Source organism: Diabrotica virgifera, chromosome 3, assembly GCF_917563875.1.
Source record: "Diabrotica virgifera virgifera chromosome 3, PGI_DIABVI_V3a".
NCBI lineage: Eukaryota > Metazoa > Arthropoda > Insecta > Coleoptera > Chrysomelidae > Diabrotica > Diabrotica virgifera.
Window position 1 is genome coordinate 144,027,895 of NC_065445.1, and position 14,900 is coordinate 144,042,794.

The 14,900-nt window shown below is 31.8% G+C and overlaps 1 protein-coding gene across 1 annotated transcript; it reads right to left on the bottom strand.

The window, feature by feature from the left end:
• Positions 1 to 829: 829 nt before the first annotated feature.
• On the bottom strand, positions 830 to 2,856 carry LOC126881343 (uncharacterized). Its single transcript, XM_050645573.1, has one exon. The coding sequence runs from the start codon at positions 2,854 to 2,856 to the stop codon at positions 1,357 to 1,359; it is 1,500 nt and encodes a 499-aa protein (XP_050501530.1). The 3' UTR covers positions 830 to 1,356.
• Between the last annotated feature and the right edge of the window lie 12,044 nt (positions 2,857 to 14,900).

Here is a 14,900-nt window from a genome sequence, read left to right on the forward strand (position 1 = left end):
TGATAAAGTGTGGCACAATAATATTGGACTTCCCGTCTAATAAATATTTTTTGAAAATTCTTAAACAATTATTCAAAATATTTAGTATAAATTATAAATATTATTATACATTTTACATATTATACATTATAAATATTATTATACATTAAATATTTATAAATTATAAATATTATTAGGGTGTCCCGAAAAGATTGGTCATAAATTATACCAGAGATTCTGGGGTCAAAAATAAGTTGATTGAACCTCACTTACCTATATACAATAGTGCACACAAAAAAAGTTACAGCCCTTTGAAGTTACAAACTGAAAATCGATTTTTTTTCATATATCGAAAACTCCTAGAGATTTTTTATTGAAAATGGACATGTGGCATTCTTATAGTAGCAACATCTTAAAAAAAAATTAAAGTGAAATTTGTGCACCCCATAAAAATTTTATGGGGCTTTTGTTCCCTTAAACCCCCCCAAACTTTTGTGTGCGTTCCAATTAAATTATTATTGTTGCACTGTTAGATAAACACAATATTTTTAAAACTTTTCTGCCTCTTAATACTTTTTCGATAAACTAGTGTTTATCGAGATATTTTGAATATTTGTCGAATCCACCACATATTTTTATATGGTTAAGTACGATTGTAGAGAGCTGTTAATAATCTGAAAATTTATTTAAAATGTACATTTTTGGGTATATTTTGAAAAAGAAGCCACATCTCGATAAAAGGTTACTTATCAAAAATAGACTAAGAGGCAAAAAAGTTTTAAAAACACTGTGTTTAACTAATGGTACCACAATAATAGTTTAATTGGAACGTACACAAACATTTGGGGGGTTTAAAGGAACAAAACCCCCATAAAATTTGTATGTAAATATATTAAAAAAGAAGCCGTATCTCGATAAAAACTCGCTTATAGAAAAAATACTAAGAGGCAAAAAAGTTTTAAAAACGTTGTGTTTAACTAATGGTACCACAATAATGAATTATTTGGAACGTACACAAAAGTTTGGGGGGGCTTAAGGGAACAAAACCCCCATAAAATTTTTATGGGGTGGACAAATTTCACTATAATTTTTTTTTTAAGATGTTCATGCCATAAGAATGCCCCATGTCCATTTTCAATATAAAATCTCTAATAGTTTTCGATATATTGAAAAAAATCGATTTTCATTTTGTAACTTCAAAGGGCTGTAACTTTTTTTATGAGTACATTTGTACTAAGGTAAGTTAGGTTCAATCGAACTATTTTTGACCCCAGAATGTGTGGTATAATTTATGACCAATCTTTTCGGGACACCCTGTATATTAAGTTTTATAGATACATATAAAAAATGTGTTGTATACAAAAAAAAACTAATTATCTATTCTCCACGGTTGTTAGTTTCTTCACCTCTATTTCCTTCTGCTTCACTTTGAGCTACTTCAGGACTCGAAGTGGTTTGACTCAACCGAATACTGTAATCAGTTGAGTTATCGTTGTCATGAGTTTGTACAGATCTTTTTGAGTTTTCCTTGTTTACAACATGGCTATTCTCTAAATATTCTTCCTTGATATCTTCATTATCTGTGCTGTCTACGTATTCCTCATCGTTGCTGGTTGTTGACGTACTGGGACTTAGATGTATGCTATATTCTTTCTCTTTGTTTGCATAAGACCTTGAAGTCTCAGGAATAGGTTTTCCAAATGAGATTCTTTTATCCGTTTGACCTGGATAATAACTAATATCAATAGTTTCCTGGTGCAGTCGTTGACGTCTTTCATGCAATTTTAATTGAGAACAAACACATTCATTATATTTAATGGGTTCTGGAATAAGTAGTTTCTTCAGATCATCTGAATTTTCTTGAGTACAAATAACAATTTCTTTATTCTTTTTAAAATGTTTGTAGCACCAGCTTAAAATACACATTAGTAGTACTATCTTTGAAGCTATAGTAATTACTAAAACAGCTACAATGAACACTGTTGTTTTTATTTTAGTTCTGTTGACGCAGTTCCATGTTCCTACTTCTATGTTACACATGTGATAAAGCATAAGAGAAGGTTCATAAGTTTCGTCATTGTCTAGAGTTGTTTTCCAGTTGCCTATACATGCACATTCTCCTTTTGAACTGATTGTGTTAAATTCTCCATGATGGCAGATTTTATTGTTCTGATTAACGAAAACATCGTCAAGGATTTCTGCTTGGTTGTTTTCTAGTAACTCTAGGTCAGAAGGTGTCACAGAATTGTTTAAATTAATACATTGATTACTGATGTAATTGTATGCTATATCTGGTGAATTTGGAGATTCGCCTAAACATATTGGAACTCTCTCGCATTCTTTAGAAATCGGATTGAAGTAACTTTTTTCTCCAAAATATTTCATTACGCAATCTACCTGATTACAGTTATCTCTAGGATCTGTGTCCACGCTTGGACATTGAGTTTGGGCAATGTCTTCGTCGGAACCATTTGTTCGAAAGTTAATTAACTTGGCTATCGTTTTACCATATCTCTCTGTTCGATAGTGAACAGTAATAGAACAAGTTCCTTTTCTAAAATAGGGATACATTGTTGGATGGATAAGAGTAACATTTCGTATTTGCTTCTTCTTTAATACCCCCATGTGACCACCCATTAGATACATCTGCACACATTCTTCGTCGTCTAATGAGTTGGTTTGGTCGCAGCATTTATTCACTGTAACTGATATATCTGCATTATTTTCGCCTAGATTACTTAACGTTAAGTAAAATATAATTGCAATATCTCCATCAGTGATATCAAAGATACCTGCATCGATTATTTCAATTTCATCTGCTACGAAATAGCCAGGAACAAAAAATGATAAAAGCAAGAAATTAATTATGGTTGACATTTCACTTATGTTTGTGAATGAAATGCCAATCTGACAAGTTTACTTATACAAAATAACAAATATGGTAGGGGAGCCCAAGCAGGGATTTTGCACCTTACTCGAGCGTGTCAGAAAATCACATGGGGAGAAACCTTGTACCCTATAATTGTACATACAGGGTGTTTCATTAAGAATATCCAATCTCTGAGTTGTAGATTTTAGGCCTCATAATATTAAGATTAACCCAAAATCACTTTAATAAAATATGAGTCCTTACAGAGTTTCATTTAAAAATTTAAAAACTATTTTTGCTCAGTATTACTATGAAATTATGTTAAATATACGTTTCTGGCTATTACCAGAGCCACTGGCGGAATTGCCATTTTAGCGCAATTTTTCGATTTTCCAATAGCTACTCTCCATGTTAATAACATACTCTTCACTCGTAACGATAAACTCATTAGTTTTCTAGGCATTTGAAATTAAACATGTAACAGCACAGTTATTTTGATTAGTGTATTGGGTCGCTTAATTTTTAATTTTAAATATCTTGAAAAGTAATGATTTTATCGTTAAGAATGAATAATATACATACAAATACACAAATAGTCTTTACTTTTACCCGTGCGTCATCATTTAAAGCATACGAAGTAAGTCGGAAATTTACTAAACGCAACGGCAAGTGGATATTATTCCGATCACGGGTTATAGTATAAAATTTGACGTTATCAAATAAATAGAATGTCAAATTTAAGTTTTGCTTTAAAATTTGGGTTTATAATTACAGCTCCATTTGAAGTAGCTTAATAAATTCTTTTATTATTATTGATTAATAAATAAATAAACAATTTATAAAAAAATCCAATAACATATTTTATTTTGTTATTTTATTCACTTTGGCGGAACCTTAAACACAAGCATTCAACTGTGTCAACAATGAGGTTAGCTTTGTACGTTGTCAAAATTTATCGTAAAATAACATAACGACACCTGATATGAAAAACATTGTATCTCCACTTACAATGTTTTTCAACTATGGCTTAAATAGCATCTATAAACGATAACCTTCAATTTGGTCTAAGAACTTTTATCCTATCTTATGTAATTATAAAGTTATTTAACAAAATAACCTCATTGTAAGTGCAAATTTTTGATCACTGGGTGGAAAAAACATTGTAACCAATGTTACAATATTAAAATTTTTAATTATTGATGAAACTTTTTTACTAAAACATTGTAACATGGGATACAATGTTTTTCTCGAAACATTTATTGAGTAAGTTTTTATAACTGCATTGTAAGTTGTGATACAAGAAAGCAAGGTAGTCGAATATTACGATGAACAACATTGTAAGTCAATGTAGTCAGTAAGTAAATTCTATATTATTAACTGCTGAGCATAGTAAGCATGCCTCAAATCGTAAAAACTCACATAAAAATACTAGTTTAGAATTTCAAACAAAAATAATAACACCTACATCATTTACTGCTGAACTAACTTCTACTGATGAAACTCAGATAATCAATGGTCACAGTGGATTGCACGCTCAAGATACATCGACAGTGCAAACTTCTACATGCACCGAAGATACAATTAGATACGTCTGCTAAGAAAAAACAATACCCCAAGAAGAAAAATCTTAGAAGGAAGAGGCAAAGGGATCCTAGTGTTTGAAAAATGAATGTCTTGAAGAAACTGAGGAACTCTGGCCAAGAATTTACTGGCAAAACTAGAAAATTATCGAAAATTAGAGAACTGGGACCTGGATGTAATGATAAATGTATCAGAAAATGTAAATCGAAATTATCAGAAAATTATAGACTCAATGTATTTAATAATTTTTGGGCAATGGCTGATCATGACCAACAAAGCGAATATTTATGTTATCAGACAAAAGAGGAAAGTTGCAAAGCTAAAAGAGTCCAGAAGACACTGGACATATGAATATAATTTGCAGTTGACAGAACACTGACTTCAAGTTTGTAAGAAAACATTTTTGGACACTTTTAACATAACAGATATTATGTGGTTAACTACACTATTCAAAAAAATTGATAGTCATGAAGGCGGAGACCGTATACCTGGAGATATGTGTGGTCGCCACAAGAACAGGGCAAATGCTGCAGACGAAAGTATTAAAAATTCGATTCGTGCGCATATAAACTCTGTTCCAGCAAAAGAATCCCGTTACGTAAGGCAAAGAACAAGTAAGATGTATTTTGATGAGTCTTTAACTTTTCCCAAATTGTATTCACTATATAATGAATGGATGTTAGAGAATCACCCATGCGATAAACCAGCCACCAAAAGTCAGTACAGAAACATATTCAATACTGAGTTTAATATCGGTTTTTTTGCACCGAAAAAAGATATGTGTCTTACTTGCAATCTACATAACACTAAAGCAGAGAAAGGCCAAATAGAAAAAGAATATGCTTTACATATTATTGCAAATAAATGTGTTACACGTGAAAATAAAAATCGCGATAAAGATCTAAGACCACTAAGAAAACAGAAACGGTTGTAACTGCCTGCTTTGATTTGCAAAAAATATTAACTACGCTCCAATCAGAGGTATCATTGTTTTATTATAAAAGGAAGTTTAAAGTGTATAACTTAACTATCTTTGATCTTGGATCTGCGGAAGGTTATTGTTATGCATGGGATGAAACCACAGGTAAAAAGGGGCCTAATGAAATAAGCAGTGCGCTATTTGATTTTATTAAGAGAAAAGTTGCTGGTGGAGCATTAGAGTTTATATTTTATTCAGATTGTTCTGAAGGACAAAATCGAAATCGGATAATATTTTTAATGTATATTTATGCAGCTAAGATCATGAATATTAATATTACACACACGTTTTTTGAGGTGGGCCACTCTCAATCTGAGGGTGATTCAATGCACGCCCTTATTGAGCGAAGAAAAAAGAACCAAGTTGTTTATGTACCACACTAGTGGTATACACTGATAAGGTGTGCTAAAGTCACAGGAAAACCATACGATTTGAAAGAACTAAGTCAAAATGACATCTTGGACTTTAAATCAATGTTAAAGAAAATACCGAATTGGGATTTAGATATAGATAAACGACAAGTTTTCTGGTCGAAAATACAATACGTAAAAATATATAAAGAACAATCACATATTATTTATATTAGTTTTCAGTACGATCTTATTTCTGATCAATTATCGTTTATAAACAGAATGCAAACCAAAATCGAGCAAAAGGGCTACCAAATCCAGGAATATAAATATACACGATTTATGGGAAGTACAATTTCATTTAGATAATGGGTTACTTCACATAACCACTTCAAAATATAAAGATCTTGTTGCTTTGTGCTCTGGTAAAGCAGTTTTTATTTAAATCTTCCCCACTCTCAACAAACGGAATATTCGGATAATGACTTTGAATAAAAGTTTGCATGGGGTTAATTTTGTTTATTTTTTAATAGAATATAAACTGTTTTATAATGTGTAAATATTCTAAAATAAACTATTTTTAATGGGAAATAAGCCACAATTTTACCAAAAAAAAAATGATTTTATTAACATTAAATTTATTTTATTAAGATTAAATAAATTATTAGAAGAATTTTTTTACTTAGCAACAACATTTTTGTTTATTTTAGTAGTATTTTGTATTTTGACAACGAAACCCGATTTGAGCTTCGAAACGTTAATAAAATCATTTTGTTGGTAAAATTGTGGCTAATTTCCCATTAAAAATAGTTTATTATAAAAATGCCACAAGGAAATAGTTTCAGAACAACATTGTAAATGTTCATTTTGTAATAAATAAATCTAAAAGATATTATTTTATTTATCTACTTCTTGTTAGTATGTATGACGTAAATTCTTAAATACTACTTGTCTGAGCAAAAAAATCACGTTTCAAGTAAAACCAGTAAAATAAATTAATTATAATCTCTTTATTTGGATACTTACTGATTAGTTACAATTTATATGCACCTAACCAAAGAAACATACTGTGTTGAAATATCATTGTATGAACCACTTACAATGATTTTCACCTAAAATTCTGAAAAAATTTGCTATTGTAACTCGACCTAAATCAGGACCAGTAATGTTGACAACAATGTGATATGTAAAAGTGAAAAGCTGAGAAAAAGTTATAAAATATGGATTAAGAACATTACAAAAAATATAAAAGCTGACCCAGTAAAAAAATAAAATGTTTTGGAAATTTCTTTAAATCGCTCTCCTGTAAACTAAGCAAAAGTGAGTTACAATGTTTTTCATATCAGGTGTCGATAAACGTATCACAAAATTTCTAACTCCAATATAAAATTAGTTGTGAAAACAACTGTTTGTATACTATAAAAAACTTCAAAATGCAAAAATTCGACAAAATAACAGCAAAAAATTCAACAAACTGACAGCCACAAAAGTAAACAAACCAAAACGTCAGAAATTGTACTTAAAATATGAGAAGACATCCCCAATCGTCTTTCTTTATACCTATCTCTTTTCAATGCACTGAGTCTAAATCGTTCAAAAAAAATAACATGTGTTTTTACTTAATAACAGGCGGCAGCTGGTTTGTCATTAATTTCATGCGTGTAAGAGAATGATGCTAAATAAAAAGTATGTGTTTTATCTCGCCAGGTATTAATGCGCACGGGTAAAGACTCGCGGACTCAACTGTATACTGTATACTGTTCAGTCTTAACAATAAAATCATTACTTTTCGAGATATTTGAAGTTTAAAATTAAGCGGCACAATATATAATTCAAAATATCTGTGCCGTACATGTTTACCTTCAAATATCTCGAAAACTAATGACTTTATCGTTACGAGTAAAGAGTTGGTTATTTACATAGAGAGTATTGGAGAATCGAAAAATTGCTCCAAAATGGCAATTTCGCCAGTGGCGTAGAACTTGGGAAGGGTCCACCATTCACTGTCCCCTCTCGTACGTGCCAAGTATGAAAAGGAAACGTCGAATTGTAAAATAACGAGAAAAAATAATTTTTAAATTTTTAATAAACACCCTGTAATTCAGTAAGGAGCCAAATTTTATTTCAGTGATTTGAGGTCAACGACTGTCACCTCTTGTAACAGAATGACCTAATTGTTACCTATTTACCCACTTACCACGTGTGGGAGTCATATGTTTCCCTAGCGCCGTAGCCATTGGAATTTTATCCATCATTTGGATTTTGCAATGTTTGCATCTATATTAGACTTTTAGTCTGTTTTTGAAAGGCTTTGACCTTTGTATTTTTTGGTTGGTTCACCATGTTCTTTTAACACTGATGATGCTCTTGTTATAGAGCGAAAACGTTTTTTTTCCATGTTTGTAGCCCTAGGGGCTTTTTAAACTAATATACCTTTAAATAAATAGAATAGAAACTTTCCCGTTTAGATTTAATATACCTTTTACCAAGATAAAAATTTTTTATTAAATTTTACTTGTAATTAATAGTATAGAGCCAGCTACAGGAAATTTTTCCTTGTGAATCTTTAGAGAGATATCGAAACCCTATTTAACATCGTCCTAAAAGATCCCTTATTTTGACATAAAAATGCTTGCTTAAATCTCAAAAGTGTCAAAATAAAGGATTTTTTATTATTACAACGGTTTCGATATCTCTCTATATCTTCCTCGACGTTCTGCAATGAAGAGCATCTTAATAATATTTTATTATAAGATTCTATTTTTATTAAAGAAAAAATGTTGCAGATAAAAGATGAGTGGCGTTTACCGTTTGTTTGTTTTCCATATTCTTCTAATCCTTCACAAAATTGATAATGGGATAATCATATTGCAATCGCGTGCGAACATATTCTTTTTAAATTTTATTTTAATGATTTTTTGTTGTTTGTCAGTTAATCAAGCGTTAGAAGCACAATATTTAAACACCACTTACGATAAGCTGCACTTCAAATCGATCCAGAAGTGCCAATCATTCGAACAATGTTTTTATCAAAATTTTGTATTTATAATTAATAATATCCTGAACACCTGATCGGTAGAAGTGATGCATGAAGGTCGAAGTGAATTAAAGTAGTTGTTTATTAGCATTCTACATATTTCTTTAGTCCTAACACCCAGAGGAAGGGTAGTGGTCATCATAGTGTCGTGTATTGTACATCTCCAATTAACTGCAGACCAAATATTTGACTTTTATAAGAATACATCATTAAAACATAGGTTGTTTATTTTTCGGCCATTTATTGAGATGACCTTTTCCCATCCACAGGCACGTAGCCAGGAAATGTGCTTGAGGGGGTCCAAACACAACTCAAATTTTGGCGCCCTCTGAACTAACTAAAATAAGACTGCTCTTGTTTCGATTCACAACGAAATGATTATTCATTATTATTAGTTCTACTCCTATTCTGAGGAACTAATCTTTGTTTGAATTTTACCGTGCTGGACAGGCGGGTAGTGAGATGCAACCTGATAGATCTCCCTCGGCCTTCTTAACTCCGGCGATTCGTTGGATTGCAAATTTTAGAAGCCACGAATGGTGTAACCATAAGATTATTTCTGATAAAGTTTTATTTTTAATATTGTTAATATTAGAAGTAAAACTTTCGTTCGTCTTTATCAGATGCCTCCCCGGCATCCATATCATCATAATCTTTCGTGTGTGGTTAGAGGCTGACTGCCAGAATTTTAGTGGTTCAGAGAGAATCAAATATGTGTTCTCTGAAGAGACTCTAACAAGAGTCGAAACGGCTAGAGCACTTTTGGCGCTCTCTGAACTAACTAAAATAAGACTGCTCTTGTTTCGATTAACAACGAAATGATTATTTATTACAACTCAAAGTTTTTGGTAGATTAGACGGTACAATTTTTCAATTTTCACCTAATTTCACCATTGTATCTTTAATATCATTTTAGCGTCTCTGATGATGTTAGTCATCACATATAACAGGGTTAAAGTGGAGATTTGCGGGTCGCAATGCGAGACAGGAAGATAAAAGATCGAATGCTACAATACAAACCTGGAGGCCGTGCTAGGAAGAAGAAGAAGAGGAAGACCTCAGATGCGATGAAAAGACGATATTGTCTAAGCTACAGGAACCCACTGGAAAAGCGCAGCCAAGGACAGATTATATGGAAAGATTTGGTGAAGACCTAGTATGTCCAAAGCTGGATAGAAATGGGCTAAAGAAGAAGAAGATGATGTTAGAGACTACTATGTATAACGAAATGTAGGATTGCATAGAAAAGAGTACATCTCGTCTTCTATTCAGTTGTCGACCAGTAATTTTTGGTTATTTGATAAAAAATGTACTTGGCTTTAACTCAGCATTCCAATGAACGGACCAAAGAGCCAATAAAATGAGTCTTTCGCTTTCGTTCCCATCTTGTTTCCGGGTGAAGTTTTTACTCGATTCATTGTTGAGATCGGACGTTTTACACTGGCCGTTGTGACAGGGATAGTTGCCAAAATTGTAAGGAATTTGTAAATTTTTGGAAAAAATCTTTATTACAATGTTCATTACGCGGAGACTTTCGGTATTTGGTTTCAAAGATGATATTGTGATACAGTCATACCATATTTCCCGCACTTCACTCTCGCCGAAGACGATTGAGGTTCAACAAGTACGAGAGTGTAGACGGCCACCTTGTGTAACTTTGCCTCATTTCGTTCTACTTCCATTCTCTGTCAGTCTGGCGGGTCCGAGTCAAAGGGATCTTTGTCGGTATCGCACTTCGTCGCGAAGTAGAACGAGTATGTAGAGAGGGTACTTCGGACTTCGGTCAACTTTGGCGAAATAACTTCACCGAGAGTGTGGAGCCCGCTTAGCATATACTTCGTCTAATTTACTAACCTTTGCACGTCATCCGCGTCATAGCCTGTGACGTCACATGGTACCAACACGAAATATTTAGGCGGTAGGTGTGTTCTTTTTACAGTAGTACACTGGAATTACAGCCACTAGACATATTTTATTATATACGCGTAGAAAAAATATTTGACGATTTCTATTAATGTTAACCTAAAGAAATACACAATAATATGTTTCATTTAATTTGTATAAACGGATTATAAAGCGTTTTTATGAAGCAGATTTGTTCGGAACACACTGTAACTGTAATCGAACGAAGGTGACATTTTAGAATAAATTGGTAACATTTATTTGACAGTTGCGGTGATGACACTTCATATTTGTTTATATTCTTTACTATAAGTATCTGTTTTATTATATTTACTGTTTTTATTATTTACTTTACTACAAAAAGATCCTCTACTATAAAAATATAAATTTCACCTAATTTTATCACGACTTGGAATAATCGAGGTATCTGACAACTTTTTTAGTTGTTATTGTAGACATATACAAAGAAACCTATGTACCGGCTTCATGCCAAGAGTTCGGAACCGTTTTTTAATTATTAGCAATGCAGTGCAAAAACGCTTGCACTGCAAATCTTAAAAGATTGTAACTTAATTCTTGTTCTCTATTTTTAAGTTTTTACTTATTTATATTGAATATTAATATGTTTGGTTGTATAATCCACGTTTACAATAATTATGAGATATATTTGATTTAAAATGGATTCAGGATTTTTTTATACTTTGGCAACTATGTCAACTAAGATCTCTGGCGTAGATAATGACGTGCAACGGTAAGTAAATTAGATGGACTTTATATGCAGCTTTTATTGCTGTAATGTGAGCTCCAAACTGTCGCCGAAGTCGATCGAGATTCAACAAGTACGAGAGTGTAGACGGCCACCTTGTGCAACTTTGCCCCAGTTCGTTCTACTTCCATTCTCTGTCGGTCTGGTGCGTCCGAGTGAAAGGGATCAAAGTCGGTATCGCACCGCTTGAATGTGTTCCTCGCGAAGTAGAACAAGTGTGTAGAGAGGTACTTCGGCCTTCGGCCAACAGTGTGAAGCCCGCTTAAGAGAAATGCAAGATTGGCAAATCCAGGTAAAATAATTTAAAATGTTGATAGAATACTTTTCCTCGTGGTAAATCTGTTTTTTAAACTGGATATATTATGTTGAAACGTACACTGAATAAAAACAAATAATCCTAGTAAAGAATAATAATAATTTCGTTTACTTTTTCAAAAATAATAATAACAACTTAGGGATAAACTTGCTGCTTTGGTACCAAAGCCGAGACCGTCTTGGGAGGGATCCGGACCCCATGGACCCCCCTTTGGCTACGTGCCTACCATCCATTATGCGCTCTTCACAGACTACGATTTCCATGTAAGTTAATAATTGCGGAGACATTATACGCTCTTGTCTGATACCTTGTTCTATGGATAGAATTTGTTTGAGAGTGTGTCAAGCACTTTAACTGTTCCAGTAGTGGGTTCGGGTAGTTCATTTATAAGCGAAATTAAGTATTGTAGTACGAGAACTTCTTTTAGTATCTGCCATAAGTATTGTTATTTGAACCTGTCGAACGCTTTATGATAATCTATAAAACAAATATACAGGATGATTGATTAGCGTGATAAAGCTAAGTAGATGCGCTATAGTAATCGATAGCAATAAAAGTTAATAACAAAAAGTTAATAGAAACCCTTTGAAATTGATCCGTCAAGGAAACATAGATTATAATTGTGAACTTGAACATGGATGCACAAAATATCACATGTATTCTGTTCAAGGTACCATTTGAGCCCAAATTGAGTTATTCCCATGTTGATAGTAACTGGCGAATGATAACGGAAATCCTGAATGATGACATTACAAAAATGATAGTTCCATAGGAAGTTGAAAAATTTACTTTTTATTTATGTAGCCACTACTGGTGTAAAGTTTGTTAAAATTGAAAACAGTAACGACCATCGCTCCACTGTGATAAATAATCAATTAAAGTAAAATTAAACTTAATGTTATAGTTATGTGTTTAGAACAATGTTGCCAATCGCATTTCTCTAGATTATCCGATGATCGCTCGAAAAGGTACGCTAGGTTAAAAATTTTTCGGTTATTAAAATCAATGTTGCCAATGTTATTCTTTTAGTCCCTTTAAGAACCATCAACTAACAAAACCCGTTGTTCGAACGCCAATCAGTTGGTTGTAACCAATTATCATTATGATAATTAACATAATTGATTGACTAATTAATTATTAATTATCAATTAACGTAACAATTATTAACATAATTGATTAATTAATCACTTAATCTCATAATTGTAATCAATTATGTTTTCAGCAACCCAATCAAAGTTGACATTGACAGTAATTAAATATTTGATAATGATCAGTTGATTCCATTTCTGATTAGCGTTCGAACAACCGGCCCTTTAATTTACTGGATTCTCTATTTCACAGTTTAAAAATTTTCGTTTATAGATGAAAATCTCGTATCCTAGCTGATTATTACCTAATTCATGTATGTAAATACTATTTACTTACTATTATTATATTATTCGTATTTTGTATTATCGTAAGTGTTAAATTCAAATAAAACAAATAAATCTAAATATTTCATGATTTGGATCGTTATATTAATTTATTATAATTATTTAAGTAAAAAAAAAACACTTTTAAATACTATTTTATTATAACGTAATAACTACCTAAAACTAGGTACTGGAAAAATAAATAATAAATAAATCAATACAAATTAAACTACAGCTACATTAATTGCATAGGCGCAAAATTTCTGGGCAATGCTTTTAAAATGCATTATTTTTTTCGAGTCTTTAGAAAGCTAATAAATATTATTTAAAAATTTAAACGCAGAATGAAAGATTACATTATTACCGAGGGCCGAAAGTCTCTGAAGACTTCTATAATTTTTATTCTAATATGTTACAGGGGTAAAAGGAAAAGAGAATATTAAGTGTGATTTTTAATTTCAAATATATTATTCAAAAGAAACATTTTGTTTATTCTAAGGGACTTTCAGCCCTCGGTAATAATGTAATCTTTCATTCAGCGTTAAAATTTAAAAAAAATATTTATTAGTTTTCTCAGGATTCGAAAAAAATGAATACGTTTAAAGATTATTGGGCCGAAATTTTGCGCCTACGCTCTCTTAACTAAAGATTTATTACAACTAAAACAATAGAAATGTATTTGACAGTCTTGTAGTTATTAAGATATCAAAGTTATTATCCATAATACCCGTGGTGCGTTCAACGTTAATGCCCGACTAAATAATTTTTATAGGCAAAAAATTTGAAGGATTTTTGAGTTCATTAGTATTAGAATAGCTGCATTAAAATGCAGTCAGGTGATGTTTGTCCATATTGGAAGTAGGCAAACCACATTACACATGAAATTAATTACTATGAAAATCGATAATAAATCCTTTTGTGGTAACTGCTAACTGCTAGGATTTGAAAACGCATTTTGTGTTGATTTAAATTTCTCAGTTATTGAATTTATTTAAATAGTTGGTAGCTGTTGGAATTTGTGTAAGTACAAGGAAAAAACACAGTAGTAGGGGCGATAGAAGTGTAAAAATGTCTCAAATAATCCAGGTCGTCTTCTTCTTGTTCTTCTGCTTCTTCTTCTTTTTTTTTCTCAAAATAGAATTTTAAGCCATTTTACAGTGATTTGGTATTTATTGTTTTAATGGAAGAGACTCCAAAATGTGATTATTAGGAATTATAACAAGTTTTTTTTTAATAAAGCAAGTTTTTGATCAAATTTTAGTGTAGAAAACGTTAAAATACTGTTTTTTACATTTTCCTCCATTCCCAAAACACATGTTCTTCGAGTTGGCAGAAAATTTGCCCACAGATAGCTAAAACATAGGACTTTAAGTGGTTAGAATTTGTAAAGTCTTACAATAAAAAAAGTTACATGCAATAATATCAGGGTCAAAATTATAAGGGTATAACAAAAATAGAGGTCACAAATTAAATCACATATTCTGTGACCAAAGATACTTCAATTGAACCTAACTTACCTTAGTAGATATGTGCAAATAAAAAAAGTTACAGCCCTTTGAAATTACAAAATAAAAATTGATTTTTTCCAATATGTCGAAAACTATTTGAGGTTTCTTATTGAAAACGGACATGTGGAATTCTTAGGACAGAAACATCTTTAAAAAAATATATAGTGAAATTTGTACACCCCAAAAAAAATTTATGGGGGT